The sequence below is a fragment of the Salvelinus fontinalis genome, chromosome 16, assembly GCF_029448725.1.
Source record: "Salvelinus fontinalis isolate EN_2023a chromosome 16, ASM2944872v1, whole genome shotgun sequence".
NCBI classification, from domain to species: Eukaryota; Metazoa; Chordata; class Actinopteri; order Salmoniformes; family Salmonidae; genus Salvelinus; species Salvelinus fontinalis.
The window spans coordinates 36802398-36821783 of NC_074680.1; the positions used below are offsets into that span (position 1 = coordinate 36802398).

The 19386-nt window shown below is 42.4% G+C and overlaps 1 protein-coding gene across 1 annotated transcript in view; it reads left to right on the forward strand.

Annotated features, from left to right (window-relative positions):
- The window catches only part of LOC129813105 (tectonin beta-propeller repeat-containing protein 2-like), a 42305-nt gene that overhangs the window by 13965 nt on the left and 8954 nt on the right, over positions 1-19386 (forward strand). The window contains 8 exon segments of the mRNA XM_055865289.1: positions 390-563; positions 7058-7244; positions 7641-7782; positions 10443-10654; positions 10656-10672; positions 10966-11055; positions 11339-11572; positions 18290-18438. Coding sequence (XP_055721264.1) covers positions 390-563; positions 7058-7244; positions 7641-7782; positions 10443-10654; positions 10656-10672; positions 10966-11055; positions 11339-11572; positions 18290-18438 — 1205 coding nt within the window.

Here is a 19386-nt window from a genome sequence, read left to right on the forward strand (position 1 = left end):
GCTGCCAGTTGAGGACTTGTGAGTCATCTGTTTCTCAAACTACACACACTAATGTACTTGTCCTCTTGCTGAGTTGTGCCCGGGGCCTGACACTCCTCTTTCTAGGGAGTAGTACACAGCGTTGTATGAGATCTTTAGTTTCTTGGCAAGTTCTCAAATGTAATAGCCTTCATTTCTCAGAACAAGATTAGACTGATGAGTTTCAGAAGAAAGTTCTTTGTTTCTGGCCATTTTGAGCCTGTAATCAAACCCACAAATGACATTAACAATGTCTACACTGTATTTCTGATCAATTTGATGTTATTTTAATGGACAACATTTTTTTGCTTTTCTTTAAAAAACAAGGACATTTTTAAGTGACCCCAAACTTTTAAACGGTTTTATTTTAGGGTCCCTGCTATGGAAGGTGGAACAGAAGACCATGACAGCGTATGCATGTGGTAAAGTCACCATCAAAGGAAAGAAGCACTGGTACATGGCCCTGGAGGATTCTGCCTTTGTGGCACTTGGTGAAGACACAGCATGGATCATCCGAACCAGCGGGGACCTCTACCTGCAGACAGGTGAGCTACTGGTGACTATTCAGTACTGTCGTGTCTTTGCTATCGTTAAATTGAAGACTTATAGTTTTTATCATATATTCCTGTAATTAGGGCTTACGCTATAATTTGAGTAATAACGTAACGAATTAACTATGAATTTGAGGGCACCAGGGAAAGTTATTAGATTACAAAGTTATAATTTCCCAATATAACCTTTCAAATATTTTCATATCTGATCAATAGTCTTCTAATTAATGATTTATTTACTCTACCTCGTCAGTCTCATTCCAAACGTCGTAAATCGTTGATTATCTGCACGAACCCAGTCTTCACTATGAGTCATCCATACATCAATTGTCTTAAATCATTTATTTATTACTAACTAATTAATTCACAGAAATGCATAAACAAACAAACAAACTTAAAATAGTTACATGAAATGATGGGAGCAATATACCCTAGTGGGCTGAACCGGCATGGCGGCTGTTAGACAAAGGGAAAGTTGCGTTCGACTAATAATTCACTACAGAGTCCATAACTATAACAATTGACATGCTAATCCTTACACATGAACGCTCACTCATTCGGGAACAATTGCAATCAATATATATATAGTTACGTTCAGTGTGTGTGTCGTCTTGATCGTTGGAGAGAAGTTCGTTTTTGTTGGGAGTTATTGTGGAGAGTTCAGAGTGACATTCGTTATAGAATGGATGTTTCGGCGGTTGTCTTTCTTCGCGTTCAATGATACCGAATTCCTAGCTGCAGACTAGAAGTCAATATCAAAGACTTGTTATGATTCGTATAAGAGTTTTAACCACGTGGGATGGTTAAAAGATTCAGCAGTCTGGTCTCAAACCTTGGCCCTCTCGTTATCGAGGTAAGCTGGTCTGCAACCTTTGTCCTCTCGTGATTGAGAGAAACATGGTCTTAATGGTAATTTCTTAGGAGTTGGGTTTTATTCAGATAGCAGAGAGGGGTGGTCCCATGGTCTCTGACCCATACTGGGCTCAGGGCGGTCCTTGGATTTAGTTCAAATCAAAAAGGTATTTGTATTTTTCTTAATTAAACAGTCAAAAATCATATTACACAATTATACAAACAGTATCATACTCACTCATTCATTTTATACAACAAACAGATGTAAACCTCATATCTGAGGTTATTATATAAACAGCGGTATGGTAATGTGGTCCCACAGTCTCTCCTGAGTTTCCCACATGGGGACAAATGGACATGTTAATAGCTAGGATCTTCACCAATCTTTCCTACTTTGGCAGGAACATGAAATATGTTCGTACCTCAAGTTCTGTGAGGTGGAAGAGAATTCCTTTGTCCTGAAAGTTTACCCTCTGTCTTAATACTGTTTGTGGTGTGGAGATTCTCGGGAATTTACGACATCTCTCTGTGATCACCGCATGGGTTGTGGTGGAAAGGGAGAGGCAGGGAGAGGGGGATGGGGTTTGCTATACCCAAGCAGGCAACGTCATGACAGTACTGTATGTCATTTTACTATCAATGGAGTATAGATAAACAGACCTGATTAGATCAAACACATTTAGACAAATTCATGTAAAAAAAATTAAGTTTCTTCAAGATTTTGATGGCACATTATTTGAATGCTTCTTTAATGTAAGTATTGTTAATGTATTTTTTGCACAACGGCTTGATTCACTCTATTTTAAACAAGACTTTGTGATTTTAGCCCCAGGTGGCCTCAGAGTATTAAGAATATTACATCACTCCTGTTTATTGGCAAAGTCTGAACTCTCAATTCAGCAAATCAGTTCCTGAGTTTAACCATTCTCCATTAGATGGCGCTGTTCAGGCCCATAGTAAATAGTATCATCAGTCACTGGCTAAATCTTCTTAGAGGTAATCATAATTCTGTACGGATGGCATATTAAGGATCAAAATAATGAAGCCTAGTAAATCCAAAACATGCTTTTAGAAAGTAATATTTAAACTTTGGTGTTGTGATGGATTGTAACACACTCGCTGGCCCTGCCCTGCTGGTCATGACAAGTATTATATTATTATACTATGGGTGGGTTTAATCCTGGATGCTGATTGGTTAAAACTGCATTCCAGCCGATGTCTATTCCACAAGTTACCACCGGCTAAAGCTATGATGTTGAAATGCCTATTTACTCTGTTTAATCTCACTGCGCAATCCAGTGTCTCAACAGCCCAGCCAGGCAATTTATAAACTTGATCTCCTCTGTAAAAAGCATCTTGACATTATCTCCCACTTCTTTTAGACTAGCGTTTGATTTTCAACAGGGGAGATTTGTATAAACCTTGTCTGTTTCTCTGACATTTACAGCAATATTTTCCTATACTGAAATTCGATCTCCAGCTGTCCCATAAAATTGAACGTGTCCGACGGGAGTCGGGAAGAGACAGACAGGCAGGCAGCTTTTGTCAGCCAGTCGAAATCATGAATCAGCTGGCATCATTTTTATGGATATATGCAAAGAAATGTCAGTAGAAAACAGGTCAAATGAAACAAAATGCAGCTAGTTTGCTATCTTTCCAGCTTCAGATTTAAGTGATTGTGTTAGCTGTGTTGTTGGCTAGCTCCTCAGAACAACAGTGTCCTGATGAGAGCACATTTTCTATGCCAGGCAAAATCGTGCATCATTAGCTCATTGTTAGAAATGTATCCAAATAAATATCACTAGAAAACACCCTAAACAAATGCAAATGTAGATACTTTGCTGTTATTCTGTTTGCACTGTTTGACGTGACTGTAACTTAGCCGTAGTTGTCTAGCTAGCAAGCAAGGGATAAGAACATTGGCAGTCATTATGGCAATGGATCATTTAGAACGAACGACTGGGTCGCTCGTAGATACAGAACAAAAAGACTAAACGACTGGGTTGCTTCTCTGGCAACAGAACCAATAGAACGAATGACCAGCCGGCTTGGGTAGCAACTTTAGATTTGTGTCGGGACTATGACTCGTGGAAGAAGGAAATGGTATGAATAAATCCATCAAAATAAAGTTTCTAATGAACTTTTGTCAATCATAATTTTTTACAATTGAAGTAGGAAGTTTACATACACCTTAGCCAAATATATTTAAACTCTGTTTTTCACAATTCCTGACATTTAATCCTAGTAAAAATTCCCTGTTTTAGGTCAGTTAGGATCACCACTTTATTTTAAGAATGTGAGATGTCAGAATAATAGTAGAGAGAATTATTTATTTCAGCTTTTATTTCTTTCATTACATTCCCAGTGGATCAGAAGTTCACATACACTCAATTAGTATTTGGTAGCATTGCTTAACTTGGGTCAAACGTTTCGGGTAGCCTTCCACAAGCTTCCCACAATAAGTTGTGTGAATTTTGTCCCATTCCTCCTGACAGAGCTGGTGTAACTGAGTCAGGGTTGGAGGCCTCCTTGCTCATACATGCTTTTTCGGTTCTGCCCACAAATTTTCTATAGGATTGAGGTCAGGTATTTGTGATGGCCACTCCAATATCTTGACTTTGTTGTCCTTAAGCCATTTTGCCACAACTTTGGGGTCATTGTCCATTTGGAAGACCCATTTGCGACCAAGCTTTAACTTTCTGACTGATGTCTTGTGATGCTGCTTCAATATATCCACATAATTTTCATTCCTCATGATTCCTGCTATTTTCTGAAGTGCACCAGTCCCTCCTGCAGCAAAGCACCCCCACATCATGATGCTACCACCCCCATTCTTCACGGTTGGGATGGTGTTCTTCGGCTTGCAAGCCTCCCCCTTTTTCCTCCAGACATAACGATGGTCATTATGGCCAAACAGTTCTATTTTTGTTTCATCAGACGAGAGGACATTTCTCCAAAAAGTACGATCTTTGTCCTCATGTGCAGTTGCAAACCGTAGTCTGTATTTTTTTGGCGGTTTTGGCTTCTTCCTTGCTGAGCGGCCTTTCAGGTTATGTCGATATAGGACTCGTTTTACTGTGGATATAGATACTTTTGTACCTGTTTCCTCCAGCATCTTCACAGGGTCCTTTGCTGCTGTTCTGGGATTGATTTGCACTTTTCGCACCAAAGTACGTTCATCTCTAGGAGACAGAATGCGTCTTCTTCCTGAGCGGTATAACGGCTGCGTGGTCCCATGGTTTTTATACTTGCATACTATTGTTTGTACAGATGAATGTGGTACCTTTATGCTTTTGGAAATTGCTCCCAAGGGTGAACCAGACTTGTGGAGGTCTACAATTTATTTTTTGATGTGTTGGCTGATTTCTTTTGATTTTCCCATATGTCAAGCAAAGAGGCACTGAGTTTGAAGGTAGGCCTTGAAATACATCCACGGGTACACCTCCAATTGACTCAAATTATGTCAATTAGCCTATCAGAAGCTTCTAAAGCTATGACATAATTTTCTGGAATTTTCCAAGCTGTTTAAAGGCACAGTCAATTTAGTGTATGTAAACTTCTGACCCACTGGAATTGTGACACAGTGATGTATAAGTGAAATAATCTGTCTGTAAACAATTGTTGTAAAAATGACTTGTGTCATGCACAAAGTAGATGTCCTTACCGACTTGCCAAAACTATAGTTTGTTAACAAGAAATTTGTGGACTGGTTGAAAAACTAATTTTAATGACTCCAACCTAAGTGTATGTAAACTTCTGACTTTAACTGTATATATTGGTAAACTGTGAAAGTGATAATGCCCTCAAAACCGGTGTTTGAAGGATATACAGTTCATTCCTAAAGTATTCAGACACCTTGACTTTTTCCATATTTTGTTATGTTACTGCCTTATTCTAAAATGGATTCGTTTTTTTCCCTCGTCAATCTACAAAAAATACCAACCACACAAGGACAAAGCAAAGCAGGTTTTTTGAAATTTTTGAAGATGTATTAAAAATACAAAAACAGATATCACATTTACAAAAGTATTCAGACCCTTTACTTAGTACTTTGTTGAAGCACCTTTTGGCAACGATTACATCATGTGTTCTTGTGTATGATGCTACAATCTTAGCACACCTGTATCTGGGGAGTTTCTCCCATTCTTTTCTGCAGATCCACTCAAGCTCTGTTAGGTTGGATGTGGAGCATCGCTGCACAGCTATTTTCAGGTCTCTCCAGAGATGTTTGATCGGGTTCAATTCCGGGCTCTGGCTGGGCCACTCAAGGACATTCAGAGACTTGTCCCGAAGCCACTCCTACGTTGTCTTGGCTGTTTTCTTAGGGTTGTTGTCCTGTTGGAAGGTGAACCTTCGCTCCAGTCTGAGGTCCTGAGCACTATGGTGCAGGTTTTCATCAAGGATCTCTCTGTACTTTTCTCCATTCATCTTTGCCTCGATCCTGACTAGTCTCCCAGTCCCTGCTGCTGAAATACATCCCCACAGCATGATTCTGCCACTACGATGCATCACACTAGGGTTGGTGCAAGTTTTCTTCCAGACGTGATGCTTGGCATTCAGGGTATTCATCAGACCAGAGAATCTTGTTGTCATGGTCTGAGAGTCTTTTTACGTGCCTTTTGGCAAACTCCAAGTGGACTGTCATGTGCCTTTTACTGAGGAGTGGCTTCCGTCTGTCCACTCTGCCATAAAGGCCTGATTGGTGGAGTCCTGCGGAGATGGTTGTCCTTCTGGAAGGTTCTCCCATCTCCACAAAGGAACTCGGGAGCTCTTGTCAGAGTGACCTTCGGGTTCTTAGTCACTTCCTTGACCAAGGCCCTTCTCCCCCGATTGCTCAGTTTAGCCAGGCGACCAGCTCTAGGAAGAGTCTTGGTGGTTCCAAATTTCTTCCGTTTAAGAATGATGGAGGCCACTGTGTTCTTGGGGACCTTCAATGCTGCAGACAGTTTTTGGTACCCTTCCCCAGATCTGTGCCTCGACACAATCCTGTCTCGGAGCTCTATGGACAATTCCTTCAACCTCATGGCTTGGTTTTTGCTCTGACATGCACTGTGAACTGTGGGACTTTATGTAGACAGGTGTGTGCCTTTTAAAATCATGTCCAATCAATTACATTTACCACAGGTGGACTCCAATCAAGTTGTAGAAACATCTCAAGGATGTTTAATGGAAACAGGATTCACCTGAGCTCAATTTTGAGTCTCATAGCAAAGGGTCTGAATACTTATGTAAATAAGGTATTTGTTTTTTATTTTTAATACATTTGCACAAATTTCAAAACCTGTTTTTGCTTTGGCATTATGTGGTATTGTGTGTGTGGATTATTGAGTGGGAAAAAAGTATTTATCTATTTTAGAACAAGGCTGTAACATAACAAAATGTGGAAAAAGTCAAGGGTTCTGAATACTTTCCGAATGCACTGTATGTATGTGAGATATATACATTAAATTTGAATTCGATATGATTAACTAAGAAACTAATGTGAGACTGCTATACTGCTATTGTTTAGCATGATTAACATTGTTACATACAGACATTCCCGGCCCCTCACTAACTCACAAAAACAACAAATACAACAAATGCCTTAACTCACAGACCGTGAAACTTGACTGTGTGGTTGTGATCCCGTTCTGCAGGTTTGAGTGTGGACCGTCCGTGTGCACGAGCTGTGAAGGTGAACTGCCCGTGTCCTATGGCCCAGATCGCAGCGCGTGGCGGGGTGGTGTGGGCCCTCAGCCAACACAGGGCCGTCTTCTACAGAGATAGCGATGGCCTCAGCAGCTACTGCTCTGAGGGGGAAATGTGGAAGTATGACAAAATCAGGTAGGACCTTTTCTGAAAAAGATAACCTGTGTGTCGTAGGCCCCAGTAACCGTGATAGTCGAGTTAGCTCTGCTCGGTTCTTGTGACACCCCTGTGGGTTGTGGTGTGGTCATTCCAGATAATTGTAATTCAACAGGGATTCTTTCACCTTTTTTGAAAAGAGGAAGGAAAATGTGTGTCATAGAGGCCTAGTAGCAGTGAACGTTTAGTTAGTATGACCGACCAGGGTTCAAATCCAGATCTCCAGCACGCCACAGGACTTTGTTAGCCTGCTGAGCTAAAGCCTCTTAGGCATTAGCTTGGGGAGCTAATGCAAGTCTTCGGGACTCAGGCAATGTTAGCTTTCTTTGCTGATCATTACATATTCGTGTGAATGTGTTTTTTCTCCTCCCAAAGTGAGAGTCAGGGTCTGGAGCCCATCTGTATAGCCCTGGGAGAGAGCAACACGGCTTGGGCTCTGGATACCAGCGGCAGTCTGTGGTTTAGGACTGGAGTCACTGCCAGGAAGCCCCAAGGGGAAGATGACCACTGGTGGCAGGTTGGTATCCTACAGACTGTGTTCAATGTTACTCACACCCATAATTTCCATACGTCGTCTATCTTGCACTATGATCGTTTTTTAAGAGCATGTATTATTAAAGTCAAATTTAGGATGGTTTGCATTACAGACTTCACCCTGAGATGAGTATGGGTCTTGTGCCGACAGAGATGGTCGCCTCACTTCGAGTCCTTAGGAAACTATGCAGTATTTTATTTTTACCTTTTTTTAATGTATTATTTCTTACATTATTACCCCAGGAAATCTTAGAAGTCTTATTACATACGGCCGGGAAGAACTATTGGGTATAAGAGCGACGTCAACTTTCCAACGTTACGACCAGGAACACGACTTTCCCAAAGCGGATCCTTTGTTCAGACCACCACCCAGGACAGTGGATCTAATTCCAGAAGCCGACCCAAAACAACGTCGCCGCAGAAGAGACTGACGGAGCGGCCTCCTGGTCAGGCTCCGTAGGCGTGCACACCGCCCCCCCGCTTCTGAGTATAATACTCGCCCATGTCCAGTCTCTTGACAACAAGGTAGACGAAATTAGGACAAGGGTTGCCTTACAGAGAGACATCAGAGATTGCAACATTCTCTGTTTCACGGAAACATGGCTCTCGGGAGACGTTGTCGGAATCGGTTCAGCCACTGGGGGGGCCGCAGACCTCGCACCAACAGAGATAAACACCTCTCTGGGAAGAAGACCCCTAACCAGAAACCGTGGATGGATGGCGGCATTCGCGCAAAACTGAAAGTTCGAACCACCACGTTTAACTATGGAAAGAGGACTGGCAATATGGCCAAATATTAACAGTGTAGTTATTCCCTCCACAAGGCAATCAAACCAGTGAAATGCCGGTACAGGGACAAAGTGGAGTCGCAATTCAACGGCTCAGACATGAGACGTATGTGGCAGGTTCTACAGTAAATCACGGACTACAAAAATAAAACCAGCCACATCACGGACACCGATGTCACGCTTCCACACAAACTAAAAACCTTCTTTGCCCGCTTTGAGGAAAACACAGTGCAACCGTCGCCGCCCGCTAACAAGGTCTGCGGCCCCCTTCCTTCTCCATGGCCGACGTAAGACATTTAAACGTGTTAACCCTCGCAAGGCTGCTGGCCCAGACAGCATCCCAAGCCGCATCCTCAGAGCATGAGCAGACCAGCTGGCTGGTGTGTTTACGGACATATTCAATCTTTGAGAGACTAGTCGAGGATCATATCACCTCTACCTTACCGGCCACCCTAGACCCACTTCAGTTTGCATACCGCCCCAACAGGTCCAAAGACGATGCTATCGCCATCACACTGCACACTGCCCTATCCCATCTGGATAAGAGGAATACCTATGTAAGAATGCTGTTCATTGATTACAGCCCCACATTCAACACCATAGTACCCTCCAAGCTCATCATTAAGCTGGAGGCCCTGGGTCTCAACCCCGCCCTGTGCAATTGGGTCCTGGACTTCCTGACGGGCCGTCCCCAGGTGGTGAAGGTAGGAAATAAAATCTCCACTTCGCTGACCCTCAACCCCACAGGGTGCATGCTCAGCCCTCTCCTGTACTCCCTGTTCACCCATGACTGCGTGGCTATGCACGCCTCCAACTCAGTCATAAAGTTTGCAGACGACACAACAATGAAGAAACAGCCTACATGGAGGAGGTGAGGGCCCTCAGGAAAACCTCTCACTCAACGTCAACAAAACAGAGGAGATAATTGTGGACTTCAGGAAACTGCAGAGGGAGCACCCCCTATCCACATCAAAGGGACAGTAGTGGACAAGGTGGGAAGATTCAAGTTTCTCGGCGTACACATCACAGACAAACTGAAATGGTCCACCCACACAGACGGTGTGGTGAAGAAGACGCAACAGCACCTCTTCATCCTCAGGAGGGATGAAATTTGGCTTGTCACCCAAAACCCGGACTAACTTTTACAGATGCTCAATCAAAAGCATCCTGTTGTGCTGTATCACCGCCTGGAACAGCAACTGCACCGCCCTCAACCGCAAGGTTCTCCAGAGGGTGGTGCGGTCTGCACAACGCATCACCGGGGGCAAACTATCTGCCGTCCAAGACACCTACAGCACCCGATGCCACAGGAAGGCCAAAAAGATCATCAAGAACAACAACCGCCACTGCCTGGTCAGTACAGGTGCATCAAAACTGAGACCGAGAGACTGAAAAAAAGCTTTTTTCTCCAAGGCCATCAGACTGCTAAACCTCAATCACTAACTCAGAGAGGCTTCTGCCTACATTGACACCCAATAAATGGATCACTAGTCACTTTAAACAATGGCACTTTAAATAATGCCACTTTAATATTGTTTACGGATCTTACATTACTCATCTCATATGTATATACTGTACCTTATACCATCTATTGCACCTTGCCTATGCCGCTCGGCCATTGCTCATCCATATATTTATATGTACATATTCTTATTCCATCCCTTTAGATGTGTGTATTAGGTAGTTGTTGGGGAAATGTTAGATTACGTGTTAGATATTACTGCACTGTCAGAACCAGAAGCCCAAGCTTTTAGCTACACTCACATTAACATCTGCTAACCATGGCACAACTTCTAATGCTTATACATTTCTGGCCTTTTGTTCCCTCTCCCTTCCTCCCACCCCTCCTTTTCAGGTGAGCATCACAGACTATGTGGTGTTTGATCAGGGCAGTCTGTTCCAGACTCTGATCCAGGCCACTCAGAACATGGCCACAGCCACCAAGGCTGTGGAGCGGGTTGCAGAGTGCCTCCGCATGGCCTTCCTGTCCCAGCAGTTCCAATGCCAGCCCAGCCTGGTCTCCTCCAACACCAGCGGCGTCTGGATTGCATCCGGCAGGAACAACTTCCAAGGGCAGCCTCAGCGGTATGAATTTATGAAACCTCAAGACTTGCATTAGCTTTCCAAGATAATGCCAAGGCTTTATCTCAGTGGGTTAACACAGATGCTCAGTCATGAGGAATTTTCATTATTGTTTTCTGCGTTGGAATGCAATTTATGGAATGCACTTTCTGACATGACTACACTTCACAGAACTTAATCAGCTAAGCATTGCCTTATTGGCACCTTCTCTGTTTTAAGTCAGTGTGGTGGACAGGGACTTTTGTGTGAATACTGCAGTGTGTTCAGTGTGACAGTGATGTGTTGTGACCCCACAGGTACGTTTTGGCAGGGTGTGGTACCCAGAGGAACCGTCTCAGCCACCAAGTGGGCATTCGTCTATTCCTCGGCTGTACTCACTAAAGAAGGTAATACACAAAACACAATATTGTAATACAAAAACATAACACACCCTACCCACCTTCCACCTGATGGCAACAACCCATCTCAAATATATTAACAGAAATAAGGAAGACCACATTTACATTCCATTCCCTGTTGTGTAGTGACATCTGTCGCTGTTATTTGTGTCTCGCTGTGTAGTGACATGTCGCTGTTATCTGTGTCTCTGTGTAGTGACATCTGCCGCTGTTATCTGTGTCTGTGTTGTACATCACCAATATGTGACTGACTGTCTCTGTGTCTCTGCAGGGAGCTTCCTGTGGCTGGGCCAGAGCAGGAAAGACCTGTTCTGTGTTTGGGACCAGGATGGTCAGATGCACCTCACCACAGTCCAACTGCCCCAGGACACAGAGATGGTCCAGCTCTCTGCCTGCCGCGATGCCCTGTGGGGACTGGACCAACACGGCCGCGTCCACATCCGCACCCTCTCCACTAGCTGCCCCACCGGCATGCACTGGAACCTACTGGACCTCAGCCAGCTCGGTAAGGCCACCCTCTTCACATTTAGAAATAACACTTGGCAGATCACAAGCTAGGGTAGCTAAGTGTAGACTAGATGGCTCTGCTAATACATGGCTCTGCTAGATGCTCAATGCAGAAATAATTTTATGATTTTGTTTGGCGCATTGGTGATTGTGTTCCCTCACAGGGAGGTTGATTTGCAGTAGTTCTGTGGTGTTTCCTCTCTGTTTTGTGGGAAAACAAAATGTTTGCCACATTTCATTATACTGCAGTAACTCATTAATTTGGTCTGCAGATATTAAAGGAACATTTAGTTGTGTATATATTGGCAATATGCATTATTTATAGCCATTACATAACTGATCAGGCTAGGACATCTGTTCCTAGTCTCACATGCGTTTCTAGTACATGTTGTATCTAGCACATGTTGTATGTCTAGTCTAGTCTGTCAAATGTCAGCCTGTCTTTTGGTGTCAGTTGCGTGTAGCTGCATACTTTCATACGGCCATCTTAGTGTCCCCACCAGCTCAGGTTGTGTCCCCTGGTCGGCTACGATTCTGACGCCTCCTAGCTGCCGACCGTCTGACTCTGACCTAATTCACGTCTCTATAGACCCTTTTCCAGTACACGACATATTGACGTCACACACAGATTCGCGCCACTCTTGGCGGCAATAAGAAAGCCATTTCCATCTGTGCACATTCAACAAACAAACATTATATTAAGCAGGACATTCATATAAGCCTTAAAATCCAATTATAATCCAAATGTAGTGTGAAATGCACCCGTAAGCAACATGTTAAAGAGAGGCTTTTTATGCTGGCCTTCTGTAAGAACTTCCCCTTGTTCTGCCACCAACTTGTGCACATCGCCCTCTTGCGACAATGTTTGTAAACACAGAAAGGGGTCTATATGCGGTTGTCTTTCTAGTCCTAGTCACATCCTTTGGCAATGCAGGGAGAGCAATAAACTAGCACACCTGAAGCAGAGGATCTGGACTTTAAAGGTACGATCCAGGTAGGTAGAAAGACTGTCTTACAACAGTGTATGAAGACCCGTTTTGTCATCCTCTTGATTGGCCGCGGACAGATTCTACAGGCTGGTGTCAGATGTCACTCGCTTCCCCACTTTTACGAGGGAGGTGTTGATTTTCTTGGTATTGGCAGCTGGTACTTACATAAGACTTGTTTTGTATTAAGGTCCTCCTTTAGCAAGGTGTCAAAGTTCAGGCTAGGTATGGAAATTATCAAGTCAAGGGTACAATCACTGAGACTGACCTGTCAATACTCAGATAAGTTCACCAAAGAAAAAGACCTAATCTGATTTTAGGTTGAAGTGTTGTTTACATGGCCTTTAGATTTTGCTTGTTTGCACCACATCTCAAGCAGTAAGCTGACATGTCTGCAGAAACCACATGATCCTAAACAGATATTGGACTGATGTGTTACTCTCATTTGGCAGACGGCCTAATCTTTATCAACTCAGTCCCTACTAGGCTTGATAATATCGAGTATCAGTGATCTTTTGACATTGACGATATATGGTTGAGATATTGTGATGTGCAAGACGATACTATATTTGAACTTTACAAATCAAAAGGGTGCAGTTTTATCAGTTAGGCTGTATCAATGTTCATAGTCTAATGAGTTATCTATTTGTATGTATTTATTTATGAGAAGGCAACTATAAGGTCACAAATAAGCACAAAAATTGCACAGTCTGGAATGATTTACTACTCATTAACAGCGCAAAACGATATCGGATTCCAGTGATATTTGGAAGTAGCATTACCTTGGAATAGGTCTACCCAAATATCGCCCAACCAACCCTAGTCCCAACCCTCCATTCCTAGAGTTCAGTGTTAGCTTGCTTTCCATGGATTTTAAATGATCTAATAGCAGATAGGTTTTTACCCTTGGCTAGATCCACCAGGGTCTTGGTAGAAGCTTCAGTGTTTGTTTATTGAAGTGGTTCAGGTTGTATATGTTCTGCTGCTAGAAAGTGGCGGGTGCAAATAGACAGCCATGTGACGACAGCAGACAGCTGTAGCCAGGTCCTATTGGGCTCTGTGTGCATCACAATGTAACATGAGCGGGGAAGGAGCTGAGAGTGCACTCATTTTTAGCCCTGTTCTGTTAGTGTCATTGAACACATGATCTAAGTCTCCATACTAAAACGCTGCACAGGGACATAGTGTTTTTGACACCTTTCACAGTTCATTATAGTTCATGAAGGGTAGTTTAGAAAGTGATGCCATAGTGACATTTGCAAGTGTAGCTTCTTTACGTAAGATGTTCATTGGGTGTAGAACATTTATTATAAAAGGTTGATTTCCATTATAGAGGTCAGAGTTGAAAGGGTGATGTCCAAGGTCATGAATGTCCAGAAAACATTAGTCCTTGACCTGAGCTTTGAAGACCACTCTGAGCAGCCAAGCATAGAAGCTGCAACACCATATACACTATTCAGAAAGATACAAAGACATGTTTAGGCCTTGCCCTGAGACGGGGCTGAAGACCATGTGTCTATAGTCTTTGACTCAGGGAACGTTTAGGACTAATCTTTTCTTAGAATGTATTCTGCCCAGAAGTTCCAGGAGTATTTCTATACGTTATCAATGATTAACATATGAGGTCTTCCTGGGTTATCTGTATTTGGAGAGTTGGAAATCCCGATCTTCTGACAGGCTGGTTAAGTATGATATTAGCACGGGTTATGATGGTTAAAGAAGTCCCAGCAGATATGACAGCTACCTATCTACAGTTTAGAAGTTGCCCCTGCCCCAGTCTCTCCCCACACAGACTTTTGTTACAGAATGTCAAATAGCTTAATCAAATAGTGATAATGTGATACATGGAAAGAGCAATGACTTGCCTCAGGAAGGGTTGTCCATTAACCATTCCACAAAATAACTAAAGACAAGCAACTTTGATGCCTCTGTTTCCATAGCCTTCTTCACAAATCAATTCACTTAATTTGAGCTACCAACCTTACCTAAAGATGAAATTACGATGTTTTTAAGGGATGAGGGATGAAGCCATTTAATATTCAGTTGAAATAATTTGGCTTATTTGCCTTGGTTAAAACCCCTTGGCCTTCACCCAGTACACTTCCCTGAACTTTAGTCACTGTCACTAGCCGGCTATTACCCGGTTACTCAACCCTGCACCTTAGAGGCTGTTGCCCTATGTACTAGTCACTTTAATAATCAAACACTGGTCACTTCAATAATGGAACACTGGTCACTTTAATATTGTTTATATACTGTATTCTATTCAAGGCCATCCTATTAAACTATTGCTATACATATACTATTCTATCCTACCTATATGCTACATATTCTAACCACATACTGTCCATAATGTCTATACATCCCATCACATATACACAGTTGAAGTCGGAAGTTTACATACACCTTAGCCAAATACATTTAAACTCAGTTTTTCACAATTCCTGACATTTAATCCTAGTCTTAGGTCAGTTAGGATAACCACTTTATTTTTAAGAATGTGAAATGTCAGAATAATAGTAGAGTGATTTATTTCAGCTTATTTATTTAATCACATTCCCAGTGGGTCAGAAGTTCACATACACTCAATTAGTATTTGGTAGCATTGCCTTAAACAATTTAAGCTTGGGTCAAACGTTTCGGGTAGCCTTCCACAAGCTTCCCACAATAAGTTGTGTGAATTTTGGCCCATTCCTCCTGACAGAGCTGGTGTAACTGAGTCAGGTTTGTAGGCCTCCTTGTTCGCACATGCTTTTTCGGTTCTGCCCACAAATTTTCTATAGGATTGAGGTCAAGGCTTTGTGATGGCCACTCCAGTATCTTGACTTTGTTGTCCTTAAGCCATTTTGCCACAACTTTGGAAGTATGCTTGGGGTCATTGTCCATTTGGAAGACCCATTTGCGTCCAAACTTTAACTTCCTGACTAATGTTACTTCAATATATCCACATAATTTTCGTTCTTCATGACGCCATCTATATTGTGAAGTGCACCAGTCCCTCCTGCAGCAAAGCACCCCCACAACATCATGCTGCCACCCCTGTGCTTCACGGCTGGGATGGTGTTTTTCGGCATGCAAGCATCCCCCTTTTTCTTCCAAACATAACAATGGTCATTATGGCCAAACAGTTCTATTTGTGTTTCATCAGACCAGAGGACATTTCTCCAAAAAGTACGATCTTTGTCCCCATGTGCAGTTGCAAACCGTAGTCTTGCTTTTTTATGGCGGTTTTGGAGCAGTGGCTTCTTCCTTTCTGAGCGGCCTTTCAAGTTATGTCGATATAGGACCCGTTTTACTGTGGATATAGATACTTTTGTACCTGTTTCCTCCAGCATCTTCACAAGGTCCTTTGCTGCTGTTCTGGGATTGATTTGCACTTTTTGCACCAAAGTACGTTCATCTCTAGGAGACAGAACGCGTCTCCTTCCTGAGCGGTATGACGGCTGCGTGGTCCCATGGTGTTTGTACTTGTGTACTATTGTTTGTACAGATGAACGTGGTACCTTCAGGCTTTCGGAAATTGCTCCCAAGGATGAACCAGACAGGTCTTGGCTGATTTCTTTTGATTTTCCCATGATGTCAATGAAAGAGGCACTGGGTTTGAAGGTAGGCCTTGAAATACATCCACAGGTACACCTCCAATTGACTCAAAGGATGTCAATTAGCTTTTCAGAAGCTTCTAAAGCCATGACATAATTTTTTGGAGTTTCCAAGCTGTTTATAGGCACAGTCAACTTATTGTATGTAAACCTCTGGCCCACTGGAATTGTGATACAGTAAATTATTAGTGAAATAATCTGTCTGTAAACAATTGTTGGAAAAATGACTTGTGTCATGCACAAAGAAGATGTCCTAACCGACTTGCCAAAACTATAGTTTGTTAACAAGACATTTGTGGAGTGGTTGAAAAACGAGTTTTAATGACTCCAACCTAAGTGTATGTAAACTTCCGACTTTAACTGTATATACACACACACAGTACCAGGCAAAAGTTTGGACACACCTACTCATTCAAGAGTTTTTCTTTATTTTTACTATTTTCTACAGTTTAGAATAGTAGTAAAGACATCAAAACTATGAAATAACCTGTAGCACTCACGTCTTTAGCCATGAAATGCTTTGAAAGGCTGGTCATGGCTCACATCAACACCATTATCCCAGAAACCCTAGACACACTCCAATTTGCATACCGCACCAACAGATCTACAGATGATGCAATCCCTATTGCACTACACACTGCCCTTTCCCACCTGGACAAAAGGAACACCTACGTGAGAATGCTATTCATTGACTACAGCTCAGCGGTCAACACCATTGTGCCCTCAAAGCTCATCAATAAGTTAAGGACCCTGGGACTAAACAGCTCCCTCTGCAACTGGATCCGACTTCCTGATGGGCAGGCCTCAGGTGGTAAGGGTAGGTAACAACACATCCGCCACGCTGATCATCAACACGGGGGCCCCTCAGGGGTACATGCTCAGTCCCCTCCTGTACTCCCTGTTCACTCATGACTGCATAGCCAGGCACAACTGCAACACCATCATTAAGTTTGCTGATGACACAACAGTTGTAGGCCTGATCACCGACAATGATGAGACAGCCTATAGGGAGGAGGTCAGAGACCTGACCGTGTGGTGCAAGGACAACGACCTCTTCCTCAACATGATCAAGACAAAGGAGATGAATGTGAACTCCAGGAAAAGGACGACCGAGCACGCCCCCATTCTCATCGACAAGGGCTGTAGTGGAGCAGATTGAGAGCTTCAAGTTCCTTGGCGTCCACATCACTCCCATTCAGATAACTCTTTGAAGTGTTTACATCATCAATATGCCGCCTCCTGTTCTAAGCGATGTGTTTAGATTAAAAGGACTGCCCAACAGATGTCATCAATATGATAGGATATCATAGAGGAGCATCAAGGTTAGTATGACAATTTAACAAACCAGTTAAATTAATCAACTTCCTGCCCTGAGTTGTCTGTGAGTATATATTTTTTTGTTGAGTACATCCAGACATGTTGACCTCCTCTCTGGGTTGCATGCCTATGTCCATATCCTCTTTGCAACATCACATGCCCTATTAAGTTTGGGAAAGGTAAATCATATCACGCTTCTCCACTGGCTGTTTTATGCAAATGTGAGCTATTGAAAATTATTGGTAAGAGAGAAACCCTGTTTGGGAGTTTATTTACAGAGGAAAAATAGACCAAGGAACGAGTTCCAGGAGTTATTCTGCTTGGCTGTGCTGTAAGAATGGTCCAGTGACAGGTCGTTTGTCACGTACATTTCAAGGCCTGCAATGGCAGCGCATTGTACGTCACTCACAGAATGTTTAAAGTAGACGTAGCTAGGTCATTGTTTGTTTAGAGGTCGCTCATCCCAATAGTCAGATTCTGTAATCTGTGTGAGATTACTGTGACATAATAGTGTTTTGTCACATGGTCTTATTGTGCTGTGTTGTGTTGTGCTGCAAAAAGCAATAGCCATGGCTGTGGTTGCTGTGTTAGGCTGCTTACTAAACAATAGTAATAGAGACTTGTACATACACTCTATATTACTCCCAGTTAAAATTAGCCTATTATCAAAGCCAGTTACAACATTATGTAAAATATCTTTGCTATTATTAGATGTCTGAACCAATGTTTCTGCACAGTAGTGCCTTCTTCAATGTCATGAAGAAAGACTTCCAAGAAGCTGAAGAACTGACTTTGGTTTGCTTTGTCTTGCAGATCAGGTAAGGCTGGTCAGCGTATCTTGTGGCAGCCAGAACGTGTGGGCGTGTGATGGCTATGGGATGGTCTATTTCCGCGTCGGTACGCAACCCCTCAACCCCAGCATGATGCTTCCTGCCTGGATCTGTATCGAACCACCAGAGCAGGTAAAGCCAGTCTAAACACAGTGCATAGTTTATATGGGTTTTTCTATGAACTAGGGTACCAGTGAGCATTTATTTTATTGGACAACTGTTTGGAGCTTTTACAAAGTCATTAATAAATAAATAAAATGTATGTGAATGCATTAAGATATAAAGGAGGAACATGGATACATTCAATATAATTCATAAATTGAATTAAAACATATGTTTAAACCCTTTCTCATTCTTGGAGTCTTCACAGATTTGGCAAAAATCATGTGACACAAAACACTACCTTTCTTTCCTTACATTTATTATATTGTAAGCTTTTAAGAATTGAATTAGACTTTGACCCTGATTCTGTGAAATTCCTGGATATTGCTGTCTTTTCTTTTGTATGGAGATCTCGGAAGTGTACTGTAACCTGGTATCATTTCGTATCTATGTTATGGTGTGAAAACAGTTTCATGGGCACACATCCAAAATGATGTATGTGATTGCAAAATCCAATGCTTCAAACAGAAAGAGTAACTTTAATATGATTAATAAAGCAAAAATCGATACTGTCATTAACAGGGTTCTTCAATAATTACACAATAGCTATTTGATGCACGTTTGATATCTAGCTGTTTAGTTGCATGGGGACATTATCGTGCAACATCAGCTGATTCAGGAAAGGATTTTTTGAATGACATTCAAGTGGTAAAGAGCTTGTGTGATACTGCATGTGATTTAACAACTGCCAAGGTGTGGGAATTAATGTTTATTTCAAGGATTGACAGAACATTTTGTGTCTATGTTGTTATGGTGGTCAATATAATTAGCCTAATTTGTGGACAACATTAAATCAAGATACCTGAGTTAAGATTACGGTCCATGTACGTTTTGATCTCTTGTTTTCCATAGTTAACTGGAGCAATCGGGAATGTGAAAACGACTGTTTATTCGTTTTTGAGTAAAAAATGTATTTTT